The sequence below is a fragment of the Acanthochromis polyacanthus genome, chromosome 8, assembly GCF_021347895.1.
Source record: "Acanthochromis polyacanthus isolate Apoly-LR-REF ecotype Palm Island chromosome 8, KAUST_Apoly_ChrSc, whole genome shotgun sequence".
In the NCBI taxonomy this organism is placed as follows: Eukaryota; Metazoa; Chordata; class Actinopteri; family Pomacentridae; genus Acanthochromis; species Acanthochromis polyacanthus.
The window spans coordinates 21,283,034-21,303,076 of NC_067120.1; the positions used below are offsets into that span (position 1 = coordinate 21,283,034).

The 20,043-nt window shown below is 41.1% G+C and overlaps 1 protein-coding gene across 2 annotated transcripts; it reads left to right on the top strand.

Moving 5' to 3' along the window:
- Positions 1-19,294, top strand: ticrr (TopBP1-interacting, checkpoint, and replication regulator). 2 transcript variants are annotated; one of them, XM_022211772.2, is made up of 21 exons: positions 1-1,118; positions 1,677-1,914; positions 2,208-2,440; positions 3,171-3,405; positions 5,809-5,947; positions 6,112-6,239; positions 6,424-6,627; positions 6,788-6,933; positions 7,028-7,128; positions 7,280-7,373; positions 7,787-7,869; positions 8,197-8,427; positions 8,683-8,770; positions 9,013-9,085; positions 9,529-9,660; positions 9,841-9,931; positions 10,090-10,148; positions 10,565-10,842; positions 15,593-17,816; positions 18,003-18,131; positions 18,619-19,294. In XM_022211772.2, the coding sequence occupies exons 1-21, from the start codon at positions 444-446 to the stop codon at positions 18,735-18,737; spliced, it is 5,700 nt and encodes a 1,899-aa protein (XP_022067464.2). In that variant the 5' UTR covers positions 1-443; the 3' UTR covers positions 18,738-19,294. The 2 variants fall into 2 exon arrangements, with proteins under 2 accessions (XP_022067464.2, XP_051808511.1); XM_051952551.1 differs by having other exon boundaries at positions 18,006-18,131.
- Positions 19,295-20,043: the final 749 nt, after the last annotated feature.

The window sequence follows — 20,043 nt, forward strand, 5'->3', positions numbered from 1 at the left end:
CAAGGAGCGCGAACAGTTGACAGACTGCTAGAAGAAAATGGCGAATGTTGACTTACGGTGTGCGAGTAACTTTAAATTGACACTTTAAGCATTCTTAAAAATGCCGTAATAAGTTCGAACTAGCTTCTTTTATGCCATTGATGTTGGGTTATGCCACACAAAGTTGAGCGATAGCCTAATGTCGCGTTAGCTCATGCTAATTTGTAACATACGTTAGCTTTACAATAGTTAGCCATCAGGATGGAAACATGAAGTTAGCTACCGTCAATTGTAAATGGCGTCTATGTGCCCACACACAGTGAACAACAAGCTGGATCAAGTTTAGTAACCTCGTGACAACGGGCTGGAATACATTTGATCAAGACTGGCGTGTTTACGTGGCATGTGGTTGAGTAAGGGCTTTGAAGCCACTCACTTTCTTTGGAGTTTTTGCAATTACCGGCATGGCTGTACACAACTTAGTTTTTGTTATCGATGTGGATTGTGGAGATCACGGCTCAGACAGTCAGCTGGATGTCAGGAACCACTTCGTGAAACGGGGAATTTTACACATTCTGTTGCATTTCGGCTACAAATTTGGATTCGAGAAAGTACGGTGGGGTTATACATTTTTTGAATCTAAGACTGGTCGCAATGCTAGCCTCGTATCGAAGGTATCAGACTTCAAGGAGCTTCGGCACAAAACATTTGAGGACTTTGAGCAAGAGTTTGAAGCGAAGTTTGACGTTAAGGATAAAAGGTGCTCTTTTCAACAGAAGCAACAATCCAGTCCCTGTGCTTCAGTGCAAAATGCGCTTAAAGAAACCCTGTTGGACTTTCAGTGGGACAGGCCGGACATCACTTCTCCCACTAAACTGTCCCTGCGGCCTAGGAAGGCTGGTCGTGCTGGAAGGCCCAGTGTCTCACATGAAGATGACATTTCAAGCAATGGGAGGAATGTGGTGTTCGTTGTCTCACAGTGTCCACTTTCTAAGACACAACTTGTGGACTATCTGTCCTTTGGAGACAATGTCCTGCCAGCAGATGTGACAGGGTACATTATATCCAAGGGACTTTGTGATATGCTGCTTCAGCGACAAGTTGTCCTCCACTGGATTGACAGTAGATCACATATCCAGGTGAGTACAGCACACTGTACGGTATTATATAAGATAATATCACCAAGCCACCTACAAAAATTGAGAGCTTACAGTAATGAGTTATCACAATCAACACTTTATAAGCAAACTGTTTTAGGAATATTGGCATAACTACCAGATATTTACACTGTTTTACTTGGCAATTGGTCATTAACAACAAAATCTTTATCATTTATTATAGTGTAATCAGTCACTGCTTATTTTACATGGATGATATTGTCACACACGTTTTGAAAACAATTTCAGACCAGAAAAACCTATACAATTTGGAATTGCATTTTTATTTTGACAACAACATTTTGAAAGTTTTGGTCCGTGGTTGAAAAATTCTGTTTGCTACCCATGTGGCAGAAAAAAGATATTTCTAATATAATTTTTTAAACATCTGTACACTTTAACACAAACTTAACTCTGAGGCTTATAAACAATTAAGTCAATAATTGACAGTATTTGTCAATTAAGGTACTGGAAATTTTAGATAAACACTTGCTATCTCCCCTACTACACTAATGTGAACAACTGTTTGTACTATTGCAGGTTATGAAGTGTGAGGACCATTTCGGCTCTGACAAGCTGTCTGAGGCTCTAGCTCAGGTGGGTGGCAGAGTGATCCCTGTGGTTGCACTGTTGAACCTCTGCTGCAACCGCAAGCCTGACTCAGGATTGATGAGAGAGGCCTTTGCATTCGAGTCCAGCATTGGATACCTGCTGTCTTATGAGAGGCTCTACCGTCGGGCTTTTCCTCTCAAAGCTGGAGTTCTACGATGGGAGCAAGGTTGGTAGCCAAGAGATAACGTCTTTAACAAATGCAAACTGAACTCCGATCAGATCGGATAGGTGCACACTCTGCGTCAACTGAGAAAGTCAGAGTCAGCTTGCCATCCTAACTCACAACTGTTCTCTAAACTGTGATAGCAAGTGGTTAGGGTCCATAAAATCAATTAAACATGAACCTAATATACCAGGGGAAGTGATATGAGATGACAGGAAAATAAAATTAGATACATTAAACATAACATAAACATAAGGCTATTCGTTTGTGTTATGTTGTTTTTTTTACCAAACCAGGGGATGTGACTCAGACATGTGGTATCATGGTGGAGCCAGTGTCCCGCAGACAGAAGCTTCTTCCAGAGCCTGTTGAAGTGTGTCTGAAAGGAGTGCTGCAGGACTGGGATGCTTCATCGCTGACGCAGACCTCCACAGAGTCATGGGTGCTTCAGTGCACTAGCAGCACTGATCAGGCGGCTGCTGCCCTCCAGCATCTCTTTTTGGAACTGTCTGCTTATGCTCTACACATGGTGAGACCAACACAGCAGTTCTGTTGTACTTAACAGAGTGACTCTTATGTATGCATATGCATATTTTGTTTCAGTTATACAGAACAGTACAGACTCTGTTGCAGTGTTAGCCATAAAATGTTTTTTTGTGGGGGGAAGAAACAACATGTGCTTCCTATTTCAAGAAACATTGTCTTTTGCTTTGCTTTTGACAAGTTTAAATATATAAAGCTTTTCTGATACCATCATCAACACATCAACAGCATTTGTCAAGTTTTTGCATCAATCCCCCCAGAGCAAGTTTTTCTACAATAGAGATGTTTGCACTGACTTTCATTAGTGAGAAGTTCATTGCAGAAAAGCCAGAGATAAACTTTAAGTTTAACATTGAAGTCACTGAAACAAATTGAAGGGTATATGGTGCAACAAAAATGGTTGGTATCACATGATCCCACTAAATTTAGTCATGGATCGAATGGATTAAATTTGTCATTAATGATGTTTTAGTCAATGTATAGTTATGAAATTGAAACTTGAAACAATGTAGGGATCTAGGGGTCTATGATTAGGTTATACAGCATATTGCCAGGGAGATAGACGGTCAGCTGAGATATGAACCAGCCTTCAGAAAGCTGCATCAGAACAAACAGGACATACTTTTTTTTTTTTTTTTTAAAGTCTCTAATATTTTGTTGTCTTCAATATGCATTCAGTGATTCATTTCTTTTCCGTCTCTTGTTTGTTCCCCCAGGTTGCTGAGGTAAATGTCAATGGACTGATGTGTCCGGCTGTCGTCTCCCCGTCGTCTCATTCTACAGCTCTGCTGACCATTTTTCAGCCTCTAATCACTCAGCCGCACCAGATCCTGACCACTGAAAACATTGCCTTCACCACAACTGAAACTTCTGCAGATCTGCCAGATGTAGTGAGCAGCGTTCTGGGAGTGGTGTATGACATCATGAAGGAGGATGCTGACGGCGCCAATGGTAGGGACTGGTTTCAATGTATATGTTGGCTGATCAATAACAAGACGTTTCATATCAGATATGCCAAACTAGGTTTACGGTAATTTAGAAACATTGTCACCATTATATACTTTATCGAACAGAGAAAATTACTTGATATTGGAGATGTAAAATCTGTTGCTTAGAAAATTGATTCATAGAGATTCTAACTCTTTTTTCCCCCCACATTTTGTATTGCAGATTTAATTGTAAATGGTCACAATTTGCAATTTTTGCCAATCAACAGTAATACATAACTCCATAACTACTAATTTTGCAGTTTTCTTAAAAAAAGAGAATTGGTACTTTCATCTACATAGGGGCGGCACGTATGGGCGGCATGCCTTAGTGGGTAGAGTGGCCGTCTTGTAACTGGAAGGTTGCCGGTTCGATCCTCGGCCCGTCGAGCTTATGTCGAGGTGTCCCTGAGCAAGGGAGCAAACCCCTACCTGCTCCTGGTGGGTCGTGGTTAGCGCCTTGCATGGCAGCTTCTGCCATCAGTGTGTGAATGTGTGTGTGTATGGGTGTATCATGTAAAGCGCTTTGGATAAAAGCGCTATATAAATACAACCATTTATAGGGTGTTCAGACTCTTAATTTAGTACCCATTCGTTAGCCATTACAGTTTTGATTCTTAAGTCTCCGCAATCTTTACACACCTGAATTTGGGAAGTTTGTCCCATTCTTCCTGGAAGATCCATTCAAGTCCCATCCAACTGGATCTGTATGTGTGAACTGCCATCTTCAGGTCTTTCCACACATGTGCAGACATCTCAGGTTGTGTCTATTCTGGAGCAGGTTTTCTTAAAGGGCCTCTTTGTATTTGGCTCCTTCCTTTAATTCTGACCAGTCTCTCTTTTAATGCTCCTGAGAAGCATGATGCCCTGGTGTTTTTCACACAGAGTGCTTGAAGTTCTGCTCAGATACTTTAGTTTTTGTCTCCGACATAGAAATATTTTCCCTCATGCTCTACATTCTTTAAATGGCAAAGATACTCCAAGCGAGTTATTATGTGCTTTCTATTCAATGGTTTCTGTCTAACCACTGTGCCATAAAGGCTTGACTGATAGAGTGCTGCTAAGATGGTCACCCTTTCTATGGATTTTCCCATGTCTCCAGCGTGCGACTGTGCCATCAGTCTGCTTCCTGGTGCTCCCCTGCCTCTCGTCTTGAGAGAAGCCACTGAGAAGTATAATGACTGACTCCCGTGCTGCGAGTATTGTCTAGCCCTCATCATCTCCTTTTGACTCAAATGACACCCTCCACCCTTGTACTGACTTCCTTGTTCTATACAACATCCCTATTAAGAACAAATATTGCCACTTTCAGCAACTGAAAGATCTGAGAGATTACCTGAACTGGATTTAAGAAACTCCTGCCACTGGGTCAGAATCAGAGTGGAAAAACTGCCTTTTTCTTGTAGTGCCCTTTAGCCTTACCAACACCACAGCTGTTTTTTGAACAATGTTATCAGAAATTTCCTTGTTTGCTTTGTTTATATGTACCCAGACACCATTCTTATCCTCTCCCACACTCCGCTAAACACATCATTCAAATCCGGTATGTTCTGTGAAGGCTTTTGTGAAACAGAATGTTTGTGAAAACAGAGAATTGTGAGTTCCATGCCAACTTGGTCAGCTTCCTGGACTTCTTGAGCTGTGTTAGACTGACTGTTGGGTTCTTGGTCACCTACCTGACCGTTCATTCATAGTTACTCATGCTGGACAAATAGACAACTCTATTTAGTTCTAACAGCTCCAGCTGTCCTCTCTTTCACAATTATTGAGGCCACTGTGGTCCTCGGAACACTGAAAACTTTAGAAATGTTGTGATACCTCCCTCTGATCTTTTCTTTACCACACTTTGATCATGACGATCTACAGATAGTTTCTTAGAACTGTTTTTTGTTTGGAGTACCACAGCAAGTACTTCTGTAAATAAGAGAATTCAGTTTTTTATTTCTTACACATTTGCAAAAAAAAAAAAAAATCTAAATCATGTCATTAAATCTGTAACATAAAGTCTAGAGACTGCCTGAATCGTATGTACTTTCTTCTGTAAAACAAATCTAAGTAATTCATATAAAGATGTTTATGTCAAAAAAACATACCATTTGGTGATTATTCATTGTCTGTTCTTTATACTTGTACAGAGACATCAATATCAGCTTCCAAAGTCCTGCATTAATTTGGTTATTGTAAGAATTTTGCAAAATTTTCTGCCCTAAGTAGTTCTGTCAGATATGCATGTAAACATAAGGTGCTGGTTTGAATTGTAGTTGTAAATACAATGTTCAGTGGTCCACAATAATAGCAACGGTGTTTTATTTTCAATTTGTGCATAATTTAATGGTTCACCATTTGTTTGTATTTATTTATTCCTCAGACACGGTAGAGGATTGTCCCGTTCCGGAGTGGGCTCTGCAGGAAATCAGCCAAAGCCAACTAACAAGTAGCACGTTTGGGAGATGGTTCCCCCAGTCAGACCAGTCAGGAGTGACCTCTCATTTAATGGAGTCAATGGGGTACATGAATTTATATGTCACCATTTCTCTATTGCTATTAACAGTACTTTTTGTATGTAGAACTTCCACATTATTTACTAGTAAAGTTACTGTGTTTTTTTTGTTTAACATAAAATAATAAACAGCATATGAAAACCTGTGGTTCTCCTGACACTGTTGAACAGGTTGCTGTATGCTGTGCCAGAGCAAAGAGAAGAGGAGGAGGTATCTGTCCTGCAGCAGGAACTTATCAGTGGTCTGGCTGGACTGTACCAAACTTCACAGGACTCAGACAACAAGAGGGACAAGAAACGTAAGCAAACTGCATCTGAATTTTTTACTTTCTGTGAAAATCATGAAAATAGTCAAATTTCAGATATTTGGAATCACAAATATCCTTTTTGTCATTAATTTTCACTATGTTTTTTCTCCTTCATTGTCAAAACCTCAATGTCACTCCTGTTTGTTTTTGTATCCTTGCTTTTCTTTATCTATAGGTGGCGCCCAGCGTACACCAGTGAAACAGAAGATGAAGACCATGAGTCGCTCCTTGCAGATGCTGAATGTGGCACGCCTGAATGTCAAAGCCCAAAAGACCCAGGCAGAAGCTGAGCAGCTGGGGACTGAGGGAAGGGGGCCAGACAGACTAGCGAAGAGACGATCAAGTGACAGAAACAAATCTGGAGGAGCAAGCACTATTAGTGAGTACCCCTGTCAATACTTACAACATACCCGCTCAAATATTCATGTGTTGAATGAAATAATCTAAGCAAAAAATAAAGATACGTTTTCCAAAATTTCTGTCGAACTATTCTTTTATATGCTGAGAAATCAACTGGAGTATCTTTTCTTTTTGCCCAGGTTTCACTAGTGACACAGAGCTGCTGTCCCATCTGAAGTCCAATTATGAAAAGACTGTGGCAGAGAGAGACTTACCTCTCCTGACAAGTGTTCAGCAACTTTTGTTTGCTGTGAAAACCTTTCTTGCAGCAGAATCAGACTGGGAGGTGAGACGTGATAGCTTTCAAATGTATTTCGATATTCTGTCTGATGATATCAATCATTGCAGCAGACTGATGATTATATTTGTCTTCTTTTTAGGTAAAGGCCTCCTTGTTTGTTCAACAGCATCTCCTCAAGACTAGCAAATCAGTCAGACAGCTTTATGGAATGTCTGCTGATGTTGATAGCAAAGTTAGAGAGTGAGTGATTTCTAACACATTTTTACTTTTACTTTGTTTTAAAAGTTGGAAAAACAGCCGTTTTCTTTCTCCTTGATAGTAATAAAGTTATTCTGTTTTAAAATCAAGTCGGTATTATTTATGTGTCACTAACACAGTCTGTCTTATCTAGATGCCAGCTGCAGGTGGTGTTGAGATTGGAGCTGTGCAAACTTTTCTCTTCGGAACAAACTGACTCACTCGATGTTGATCAGATGGCAGAGGAGGTAAGATGCTCATTACTGTTTTGTCCTTTATGCAGTGTAGTCTTTTGTGTTAAATGTGAACAAGTAGAAGGCTAACTGTGGCTACAGGGTGTGTAGTTCTCTTTTGCAAACAAGCACTGCCATTCTTTTTCATACCATACTGATGAAAAATTGATGCTTTGTGTGTTCACTCTTGGGAACAACAATTTTTGGCCGGTTGTTGTCGTTTGACTGACATAGTAGAAGGGGTCAAACATGGCAAATATCTGAATAGAATCACGCCAAATTTAATTATGTGTCTGGTCATCATAAAATAAGATTTTCAATTACATTTAAAACCATTTAATCTATTTTTTTATCAACCATTTCAAACTAATTAAAGTACATATCCTGAACTGATCAAGTAGTACATTCTATCCTCCTCTGTCCCTCAGATGGCTGAAATGCTAAGGATAATCTCCTTAACAAAAGATCCAATTTGCCTTGCAAGGTTCCTCCAAGATGAAGTTCTTCCAGGGTAAGTGTATGGCTACAGCAAGGGGGATTTTTTTTTTTGTTACATCAAGAGATTTCAACAGTCAAGAATGAAAAAGTGTACTTTCTGTCATCATTTTCTTTTTCAGAAGCAAATAAGTAATTGTTAATGACTTGTAAGGATCAATACTAAGAAAACAAGAATTTCCATGTATGCAGTGGCAAAGTCACATCAGGTTCCTCACCTGTACACTTTTGTTAAAATGTTCTCCCATATATCTAAATTTTAAAAAACAACTAATGACAGGTGCAATACCATAATTCATACTAAAGTTCTAAGAGTCTAACAGCTTTTTCTGCATCACGTCAGGTTCCTGACTGCCGTCCCCAGAGTGCTTGCAGACGTCTACCACAGTCTTGGCACCCAGCTCCCTGAGGCCTTAGTGGCTGCTCTGCCCGATGACTTCTTCAGCGACGAGTCAGTTGTGAAGGACAGCATTTCACCCTCAGCCTCTTCACCTCCCACTTCCACACTCAGCCTGGTTTCAGATGGCAAAGATTGCCTGCATGACCTGCGAAATCGCTCAGCCAACAAGAGAAGGTAATGAGGCGCTGTTCTCTGGCTGAAAAGACAGTATTTGATTGTGGAAAGTCAAGAAAGACCTGTAATTTAAACAGTAAATCCCTGATACTACAATAAAGAGGCAGACATTTGAAAGAAGATGAGGATGTTGCTATTTTAAAGTCTCTGCAATGAAATCCTAGTAATTGAGTGTTAAGAAGCTGTTTTCTGTTTTCTCCATGACACATATTGTATGTTATGTATGTTGGTATTAACATTTATTTTTTTTCTTAGGAATGGAATGCTGACTCGTCATCGCAGTATGAGTGAAGCGTCACAGAGTCTTCGTCAGATTGAAATGCCCAGAAAGTCTACAAGAGCTGTAAGACAATCACTTCTGACATCTCTGTTGAATTACTATGAAACCTTGATCAATATTAATAATCCCTTTGATTGTTGGGTTGAATCCTGATTAGAGTCATCAATAGGCGAGAACATTTTTAAATGTGCTGCTTTGACTGTCTATATGAAGACCACTACCTATCTACGACGCGTACCTCAGATTTACGTCCTTGTTTATTTAAGATGTCTAATCCAGATACCCGTTTATTGTGTTTTCGTTAGTCCAAATCAAAACTCTTTGTTGCTCTGGAGAATCCTGCTGCAGAACCACAACCTCAAAAACAAGAAACACAAGGTACGTTCTTTATATAGATCATAACTGAACCTGTATGAGTTTGACTGGGGTGGTAAAAATATGGTGGTAGGCTCCTAGTAAAAGAATAGTGACCAGATATCTGGAATTCATTTTACTGAACTTGTCAACACCTCCTCTGAAAACTCAGGCTTCTTCGATTTAAAAAGATAGAAGGGTTCATTCCTCTGCTGTTCATTAAATTGTTCAATCATTTGCATCACTTGTACTTGCCAAAATGGGCTTAAATACCGCTACTTTGAACCTCTGATGAGCACAAGGCATCGGGAATGACTAAGTGCATCCCAGTCTTTGTTTTTTCACAAAAACAAGCTCTTTAATAACATTAATACCATTGGACACCTTGAAAATAGAAAACTAATGAAAACAGTGCATTGCTATACTGACATTACAGTCCTGAAAACATACCATGTATTGATCCACAGAAGTGACGAAGGTGAGAAGAAACCTGTTCAACCAACAGACTGTTTCCCCTACAAAGAAAGCCAAGTTGCCAAGGAGCCAGTCTGTGTCTGCTGTGGAAGGACTGAAACGCAAGCGATCTCATGAATCTGAAGGTAAAAGAATTCTTCATTAATTCAAACTAGTATTGTATAACATTTAATCTACAGGAGATGCAAGTATTTTGCTAAGCAACTTGGTATGAGGGTTTTCCTTGCCAGGCAGACAGTAGCAAAAAAGACATTTTAATTGCATAGTTTTGTTAAATTATCTAACAGGGTATTATGCCATTTCAGTGAAGCACAAGCTTCTTACAAAGAAAGTGTGTGAGACTCCTGCGCACAAGCAAGTGTCCAGTCGACTCCTACATCGGCAGAAAATGGGAAGGTATGTTTTGTTTTTCATTGTTTTTATTTTACCTTAATGACATTTATTTAGGGACAGTTTCTCAATTTGGACAATAGTTTATTCTTGACAAAATCAACATCAGTATCATCATCATCAAATTCAAAATATTTACTCCTATTGTGACAATCTTTTTGCAGGAGATCTACCGTGGCTGAGGAGTGTATTGTGGAAGAATCACCAGTAAAACCTGCAGACGGTATCTTAGTTTTTTTGTTTCTCCACATACATTTTTAAAATGAATGTACAATACTTCATCTGTCTGTTTTTATGTATAAAATAGATGATTTCGAAATGTAGAAACAAGTCAGATAAAAACATTGCAGGAATCTGGAGATTCTTTATCGAAATCAATATCTTCATTTTTAATTTGAATTTAATACAAATTAAAAATGATTTGCCTTGAAATAAAATAAAATAACTTAGTCTTGCATACAGCAATTGGCTTTATTACAGATATTTTATTTAGAAATGGAATAGAATTGCAGGAATATTTTTGAGCTTTTGACATTTGTTTAATGCATATTTTTTTGTTTTGTTTTTCCTAACAAGAGTGCGGTTTTACAGAATTCAAGCACTACCTACAACTTTTTTTGTGCTTTGGTTTTCTGTTAGACCTAAGAAGGAGTCCAAGGATAAAGAAGTTTGCTAGAAGACACTCGAGCATCTTCTACTCAAGTTCTCAACCTCGCTCACGCAACCTGGACAGAGCTCTGTCTGTTTCTCAACTTCCTCTCAGTGGTGGAAAAATCAGTGGGGTTAGTGTAAAAAGAGTTCAGTCTCCTATGCGGCTTCTTTTCGGGGCTGCTGATTCACCCAGACGTCATTGTGACCAGTCTGGTACAGCCAGGGCCACCAGGTCACGGCTGTCTACAGACTCTAGTGTTTTTGAGGTAAGTTCTCCATCTTACAATTGAATTCACAAAAATTTCACATGCGTTGGTGGTGGCTATACCTAAAGATTTTAATGTTTGCAGATGAGTGCCAAATGGGAATTGACATATACATCATTGTCAAAGCACAATTTACCTACATGTGTCAAATTTAGTGTTTTGATTTTATTTTATTTTTTTGTACAATTGCTGGTTCAACAAACACTGCATATATTTATTCACTCGCTATCTCATCATACACACATTCTGCAATATGTCTTCCAATAAAGTAGTCCTTCCCAGCTGTGATGCGGGTACTGAGCGAGATGCATAGTCAGCTGGAATGTCATTAGTATGTACATAGTGCCACTGAGCAGGTTTTGTGGACTGATGGACTCGCTGCACCCTGTTGTGGACATACACATAGAATTTCTTAGTCTCATTACATATGTAGCCTAAGACTACTTGACTCTGTGTAGAAGTTAGTTTCATTCAGCTCAGTGTCTAGCTCATCCTGGATGAGCTCCGCCATCTCTACAGCTAAGATGGCAGCACAAAGCTCAAGTCTTGGGATGGTGGATTTGGACTGAGGTTCTAACTTTGACTTTCCCATTACAAACCTTATGTAAACATGTCCATCTTTTTGCACTCCTTTAAGGTATGCCACTGCACCTATTGCTTTTATGGAAGCGTCGGAAAACACACATAACTCTGTGTGTACTGCCTTGGTGAGGGAGGTTTTTGTGTATGCATGCGGCATTTGCAGGTCTTTCAGGTCCTGGAGGGAGTCTCTCCAGGCTGTCCATTTACGAAGCTTCTCAGGAGGGATTGGACTGTCCCAAGCACACTGGTCTATAGTAAATTCTTGAAGAAGAGCTCTTCCTTGGATTGTAACCGGGGCTAGCAATCCCAAAGGATCAAAAACACTTAACTGTGGAGAGCACTCCCTGGCGGGTGAACGGCTTACTTGCTGAAGATACAGCAACGGTGAAAGTGTCTGCTGCTATCTCCCATAACAGTCCCAGACTATGTTGAGTGGGCATAGCTTGGTCACTAAAGTCAAAGTCTTTCACGCCTTTAGTGCAATCCTCAGGTGCAAAGGCTGCCATGAGGGCTTGATTTATGGAGACGCAGATTTGACTCAGTAAGCAAAGCTCGGGCCCTACTTAGTAGGTCAATAACTGTAGCGTCAGTCGGTACAGAAAGGAGTTCGTCGTCGACATAGAAGTGTCTTTTCACAAACTTGACAGTGTCTTCTCCATATTTGTGTGCACATTTAGTGATGTCTCTTCTAAGGCCGTATATGGCCCCCGCAAGGGACGGGCTGTTGCCGAAAATGTAGACTCTCATCCTGTATCCGATGACTGGTTTAGTTGTGTCATTGTCTTTGTGCCAGAGGAAACGTAAAAAGTTCCTGTGGTCTTCTCTAACCTGGAAACAGTGGAACATTTGCTGCATGTCAGCCATTGCAGCAACCGGTTCCTTGCGAAAGCGAATCAGGACACCAAGAAGGGAATTGTTGAGGTCTGGACCTGTGAGCAGCATGTTGTTGAGAGAAATGTTGCAGAACCAGGCACTGGAGTCAAAGACCACGCGAATCTGTCCGCGCTTTTGCGAATGGTACACTCCAAACGTCGGTAGGTACCAGCATTCCTCATCTTTTCCCAGTGGGGTGCTACCTTGGCATGGTGATTCTTGAAAATCTTGCCCATGAAGGTGATGTACTGATCATGCATTTCTTGGTTTTTACTCAGAGTTCGCTGAAGAGATGTGAAGCGATCGACTGCCTGCTGTCTGTTAGGTAGTTTTTGACTTTGCTTTCTGAACGGCAGCAGAACAATCCAATTGTTAGCTTCATCCCTATAGACTTCCTTGTCCATTGTTTTAATAAAGATCATGTCTTCAATGGATGGAGCTGGCTTATTGTCTGATTCAGTTCTGTTGAATACTGTTTGTCCCAACATCTTTTCTGTAATCTTGCTAGTCCTGGAGACACTGTCATGAGACTCCCCTCCCTGACAGAATTTCTCTTTAACATGCAGGAAGCTTGTGCGTGGTCGGAGGATTGAAGGGCGGCCATTCTCTAGCACATTGGTCTTGAATGCTGCGTCGATTGGTTTGTGCGCGCTGCCCAGGCATATTTCTCCTACTAGCACCCAGCTCAAGTCCAGATGTTGGGCGAAAGGGGCATTGTGTGGCCCGCTGACTTGTTGTCTTACTTTATGCACTCTGGTGATGTCTCTGCCAAGTAACAGTAAGATCTCTGCTTAAGGATCTAACTCTGGGATATGTTTAGAAACTTGCCTTCGGTGTGGGTGGTGCAGGGCTGCATCTGGCGTGGGGATTTCTGACCTGTTGTTGATGATCTCGTTACACTCGATGAGCGGTGGCAGGGGAATACTAACATTGCCATCCAGCAACTTGATCTCGAATCCCTCAGCTTTTCTGCTGGATGTCTCGACCATGCCAGAACATGTCTTGAGGTATTGTGAAGATGGTTCAGCCTTCATGGCAAATAGATCAAACAAGTCAGATCTTGCTAATGACCGATTGCTTTGGTCATCTATTATTACATAAGCTTTGACATCTTTGTCCTGAGAACCCTTTGGATACAGTTTTACAAGACAGATCTTGGAGCATGATCTGCCAACTTGGCCCAGATCACATATTTCTGTGCTGCTGGACCTAATAATGGCTTCGCTAGCATGGTCTTCTTCCCACTCCCCACTGTTCTCTGCCAACAATGAAATAGCCCTGGATGGTTGCAAGACTGGCCTGGGATGCATGGCTGTTTCATGAAAGCTGCTTTTGCACTCAGCACACTTTACTGTTCTTTTGCAGTCCTTTGCTAGATGAGTGGATGAGGCTACACATTTGAAGCATATTGTCTTCTCCTTGAGAAACTCCTTCCTGTCAGACAGCGCTTTATTTCTAAATGTCTGGCACTTCTTAAGAGGGTGTGGTTTGTTGTGGATTGGACATGTTTTGACTATGTCATTGTCGCTTTTTAGTGGATCTGCATCTGAATTCTCCAAAGAGATGTTGGTCTTGTGAACCGAGATTTGATTTCTGGAACTGTGACTTTTAAAGTTAAGTCTATCTTATTTTGCAAATACGGTGCTACTGCTGGGAAGAACAAAGCTTGGGTCATTGTGCTTTCTTGCTTCATGACAGACAAACCTGGTAAAGTATGCGAATGGTGGGAAACAGGTGCCATTTTCTTCCTTCCACTTGGCGCCAGTGGACACCCACTTTTCTTGAAGTGCATAAGGTAGTCTCTCAACGATGAGGTTTACGCCTCGTGCAGTGTCTAAATATGACAATCCCAGGAGATCGCCATCCTCCTTTGCACACTGTAGCTCCATGAGCAGGTCACCAAGTTCTTGTAGCTTTTTGTTGTCGCTCTTGGAAATTCATCCAGCCTCTTGAATAGGGATCTCTCTGTTATTTCTGGAGCCACATAGCATTCATGGTGTCTCCCCCATGCCTTTGTAAGAGCTGCTGCTGGGTTATTTACATGCACAGAGCGCATCCGTCTGACATGTTTACCAGGTTCTTTACCAAGCCATTTTGTCAGTAAATGATCTTGGTCTGCTAATGGAGTCAGCATATAATGGCTGTTTACTGTTATCTGGGCTTGCTGTGTTAGATAGATAGCATTTTCACAGACTTGCGGAGGAGAGATGACGGATGTAGCTGTCTGACTTTTGTCTGAGTAAAACTGTTTGTGATTTCACAAACTCACTTGTGCGTTCCATTTTTTCCTCTTCTGTGACGGCATCCAGCACTTTAAAGCCTCCTTTGGTTTCAGTAGCCTGCAAGGCTTCAGCCTCTGCAACAGCTGCATCTGCTTCACGTTTGAAGGAAAGAGCTTCCATTTCAGCTTCCATTTCAGCATCAAATTTAGCTGCAGTTAGCTGTAGCTTTGCTTCCTTAGCAGCCTTCTCTATCTTGAGTTGAGCTCCTTGGCTAGCATAAGCTGCTCTTACTTTTGCAGCCTCTGCTTTAGCACGGGTATGTGCTGTGGCGCTGGCCGTCGAGTATGATGTCCGTGAGATTCTCCTGCTTGAAGTTGAAGATGTATCACTGTGCCTCTCTGCCATCTTTTGTACCTGCCAACACCGATGATGTATGCCTTTTTACTGTGCTGTTCTCACTAAAGTGTACGTGTACTTCAGCTCAACAGCGAGCTAAACTCACCTCCAAAAATGACAGTCGTGTAGTAAGCTTGACCTTTGACTGAAGACTCTTCATTTGCACATGGACATGGAATAAAAACTGAACTACAACAATGTTACATGCTGTCCTTTTTCCGTGTAAAAACTTGTAAATATGAATTGTTTTTCTTATGCAAAACAATCACTTTTTAACATATTTATAATCTACTGTTATCCTGAACTAATTTATGCAACATAAATTATTATTTGCGGCATTGCCTCCTTGGTGTTGGTAATATTTATATTAACCGAGAGCCAAGGTCAACGAAGTTTAACATGTTCTCCGTCTGCCTCTCATCACAACTACACTTCCTGCTTCTCTAAGAGAGAGCCATTTAAAATAACGTACTTCCACGTAGAGCGCTTATCAAAATAAAGATTTGTTAAAGAAATATTTAAACCTTACAAAATTTAAGAACAAACAAGAAGTAACAACGCATGCACTAAGAATTAAATGACTAAAGACAAAATTGGATAAATTTCTTATGCCATGTAAGTGTAAATACTAACATTTTGTTTGATGTAAAATGTGATCAATTGTTTTTGTTTTTTAGAGCCCAAACAAAACGCCAGCAAAGTCACCCAGCAGACAAGGAAGGACTATGAGCATGACTCCCAAGACTCCCAGGACCCCTCAAACCCCAAGAACTTTCAAAACCACGCCCTCATCCAGGATGTGTGTGTCCTCTGTTGCAGAGAGTCCTGTAGCAGGCAGCTCTAGGTCACTTGGTATGGCTCTGAGGGGCAGTCCCTTCAGATCTCCAGCCAGAAAAACTCTTGTTGTAAAAACACCTACTAAGCAAAGCCCCATGAGTAGTCCTCTGAAGAGTATTCTCAGGACCCCGGTCAAGGCTTTGGTTGAATACAGCTCCTCTGCTGGAATACATCTGCTCAGCAGTCCAATTTCCAGGACTCCCAAGAAGAGCGTCACATGGTCTCCCTCTCCTCAAAAATGTAGAATGGTGGAGAGCAGTGCTACCTTTAAAGTACCAGAATCCCCTTCTATGGCATCATGCAGTTCTCTGAGAACACCCAACAAGTTCAGGAGTCCTGTCAAAAACACAAACACTAAAAGAGACATTTTCAAGACCACAGAAAAGACTTGTCATGTAAGTCTCAGGAGGATATCTGAACATGAAGATAATGTCATCTTGACTCCAGAAGACAATCGAAGGGCTTCTAAAAACAGTCACAATGAGATTAACACACCTGAAAGAGGTGACACTGTAAATCTTCTGGAAATGCCTCTTCCACAATCCACACCACCTACAGCCAATCACCTCTCACCTTACCCAAGCACTAAAACTCAAAATATGACCCCTAGTCCTACTCATCAAATGATTACTCGCTCTGGACAAACTCCAGGGAAAAATGCAAACACTGCATCCCCATGTGAGACAGTATTTACGTCACAAGGAGGTGATACTCTTACAGAAGGGTCAGATGCCTCCATAAGATCACCAGCAAAGTTCCTTGTAAGAAAAAGATCTGGTCAAGGGGGTAGAGCCACAAGAAGGAACTTAAGATCCCAGTCTAATGAGGATATTCCTTCTAATTTGGACACAGAATCTGCTGAGAACTGTGACCTTGTGAAAAATAATATGCAGTCAGATAAAAAAGAAGAGATGCAAGCTGAAACCTCTCAGTCCTCTGAAACAGACTCCAGCTCCCATACAGATTCACAGCAGTTTGATTCTTCTCATGGGAAGTCTACCACTACTACCACCACAGATGAGGACAGTATAGACATTGTTGATGCAGCAGTTGTGAAGACGCAGTTTAGTGGAGGTCTCAAGATGAACATAAGCTTTTCAAGAAAGCCATCACGATCTAATGAAGACTTTTTGTCAAACACAGTCTCTCCTAAAATACGCCTGCCTTCCCAAGAAACACTTAGCCGGAGCTATGGCTTCCGGCAGACCCCTGACCGCCAACAGAGGGAGGCTGCTGCTCGTTTAGGGTACGGGAATGATTCCCCTCGATTTTCAACCCCTAGAGGCCCAGCAAAACGTAGCCGACAAAAGGGCACAGGTACTCCAAATCCCCTGACGTACCAAGTAGAAATGGAAATGCAAATGTCAGGACTTCCCAAACTCAAACTCAAACGCACGGATTCCATGAATGCAGGCGACTTTGTCACAGATGGAGGTCCTCAATCAGGAACTCGGAGCCCTGTAGTTGGTGTGAAACCTCAGCTGGAAAGCCCTCTGCCTTTGTTCTCTAGACATAGAGATCCTGGATGCGTTTCACCATCTCTCTGTGCTCATGTCACTCCAGCAAAAAGCACACCTGGGAAAGGTGGAGGTGTTCAGACTTACATCTGCCAGTCCTACACACCTACACGACATCCTACTGGAACAGTATCTCCAGTGGCAATCGCAGAAAGCATTCCTCTGACTCCTTCACCTCAGAGTTTAGGGAAAGTCACCCCAGATAACCTGAACAGCTGGCCCCGCAGGAAAAGAGCTCAGATTGGAGTGTTTGGAGGCCAAGATCGTGGCGTGAAGGGGGAGCCTCTGTTGGAGGAGTTACTGGAGGAAGCAGAGCTCGGAGTTAGCAGGTTGCAGGACGTTGAGGACGCTGATGAGTCTTCAAACAACAAAGTCGAAATGTTAGCTCTGACTTCCAAACAATCAGCTCCAGTTGGAGCAGATGCATCTCCTCTTTCTCCACTGGAGGATTTGTTGTGGATGGAAAAGCTGGCTCATGACTGCACTGCTCCTCAGACAGCTGAAGAAGAAAACATCTGGGCTTCTGAAAACGGAGATGGCAAGTCAGGTCAGTTGTGGTTTTCACGTTCTGGAAGATAACACTTTAAGCTTTATCAGTGTTTCAAAATTGGACATCTTGGTTTAACTTACATTTATTTATATTTTTGTGTTTAGTATCCAATGAAATGGAGCACAAACAGACAGTAAGTGATTTGAAGCAATTCACTGAAGTTTGTTTTCTACATTTTGGCAGTAGCAACTCCTCCCAGCTCGAAGGTGAGAAAGCCAGTGACTGCAAGTGGGATTTTGGCCCTCACTCAGTCTCCATTACTGTTCAAGAGCGAAACGGGTTCTGCAAGTAAGAGAACACGAAACTTTAAAGGTGAGAGACATGCGCTGTTTTAAAGGCATGTTTTTATTTATACCAGTAAATTATTAGCACTTTGACATGTTTCCCATTATATCTATAATAGCAAAAGCAGAATATCTATATCATGTTAAATGAGATCTTATATTAGCGTCATCGTGTGTTATATAGAGCTACAACTAAATCCCTGCCATTGGTCTCAAAAATCCTAAGCAGTGTCTGCTCAGGATAGTAAGAGGCTGTTTCAGGACTTTGATAATGCTAATGGTTTTGGAATAAGATGCTAAGCCATCATAATTACAAAGATATTGCCATGTTGTTGATGCAACTGCAGAGTTTTGGCCATGTAATGTAGTTTCTGCCTGTCACCCTGAGCCAGTGGGCCAGAGCTCCAGCATCTTTACACTGGCCTAACAGCCAAAAATAAAAATACTGCCAGATAGTGGGCATTCTTCTTACTGCAAGTTAACCTCTGATCTATTTTATTTCCTGAATGTTTTAGATGAATCTGCAACAGGGAAGAGGATGGAGGTAGAGGGAGCGGACCTCTCTCCCTTCAGCCAACCACTTAAACGCTCAAACACAGGGAAGACCTACAGCAGGAAGAGGCTGCTGCACTGAACCTCAAAACCATCTGGCAAACAAAGCCAAAAGAGTATCTATTCTGTGTCTGACTGTGAGACTGAGCCTTTTGATGGCATATCTGAAAGATGTGTCCCATTCAGTCTACTCAGGCAGTACTTCTGACAGCGACATGTTCAATTCGCACCAGTCGCTTGTGTTGAAGATTTCAGGTTATTGGCTGATTAAAATGTGAGTGGAAAATCTGTGCAGTTTTGCCATAATGTTTGAACTGGCCTTTGCAGTTCCAGTTTATCATTTAAAATGCACCATGTTTCCTGTTTGGATTTTTCTGAGGCTAAAACTTTGAAAAAAACGTGAAATTAAATGTCCTCTTTTTTTTCCAAAATGTAATCAATTTTGCAATCAAGTCAAAGCTATCATTTGTTGAATACTTTTCATGTGTATTTATTAGCTTGTTTTGTCACAAATATGTTTTTAAGTAAAAGGGAATTCTTAATGATTGATTGAAATTGTAAATATGTGATATGTTGCCAAAGTATTGTAAATAAATGTGTTCTTAATTGTTTGAATGTCATTAAAAATGCTTTTCATCCTGTTCTCACCTTTTGTGAATCCAAAGCAGGATCAGTAAACCTGTGCAGTAACTCAAACTAAAATGTTCCTGTACAGACTTTCTTGTCCTTATGTGACTTTCATGATAAAAAAATTTTTATCAGCTGCAAGCAAGTAAAAGGAAATGTAGTCCTTTAGTTCTGTAATCAAAGGTCAGTGCTCTAAAACCATAAAACTCTCAATGTGTGTTCAGCAGGTGAGGCGCTAATGGTACATGTAGGAAATTAGGTTTTAGCAGCTGTAACAGCTAAGTTACAGAGGATCCTGATTATCATCTGATCAGGATTTTGATATTTGTTTCATCCCATCGGCTTGTTTTAGAAGTTACTTTTATCTTTCAAAAAATCTCATTGTGTCAATGAAGGGACTGGCTTAGCATTTAGCATCAATTGGCTGCTGGAAAGTCAGATAAGGTGACACACCTCTTAGGTGTGCTGTTTGTACAAGTCATAACCACACGGAACAAGTATGCTAAAGCTTGATACTAAAATGAGTACCTTAGTCTGGCACATTCAATGCTAATAAAAAGTGTTCATTGCAGTGGATTTGATATATCACAGCTTCAGAACTTGGACCGTCTATTCACAGAAAAGTGTTTGACCTGAGGAATAAATTATGTCAGAACTCACTTTAACACCTTTGGTTTTACAGCCTGGCTCAGTCACGCTGTCTTCTAGCAAACAAGGCTAATATTAATTAGTAATCTGCTTTTGTATGTGTCCCAAGTCAA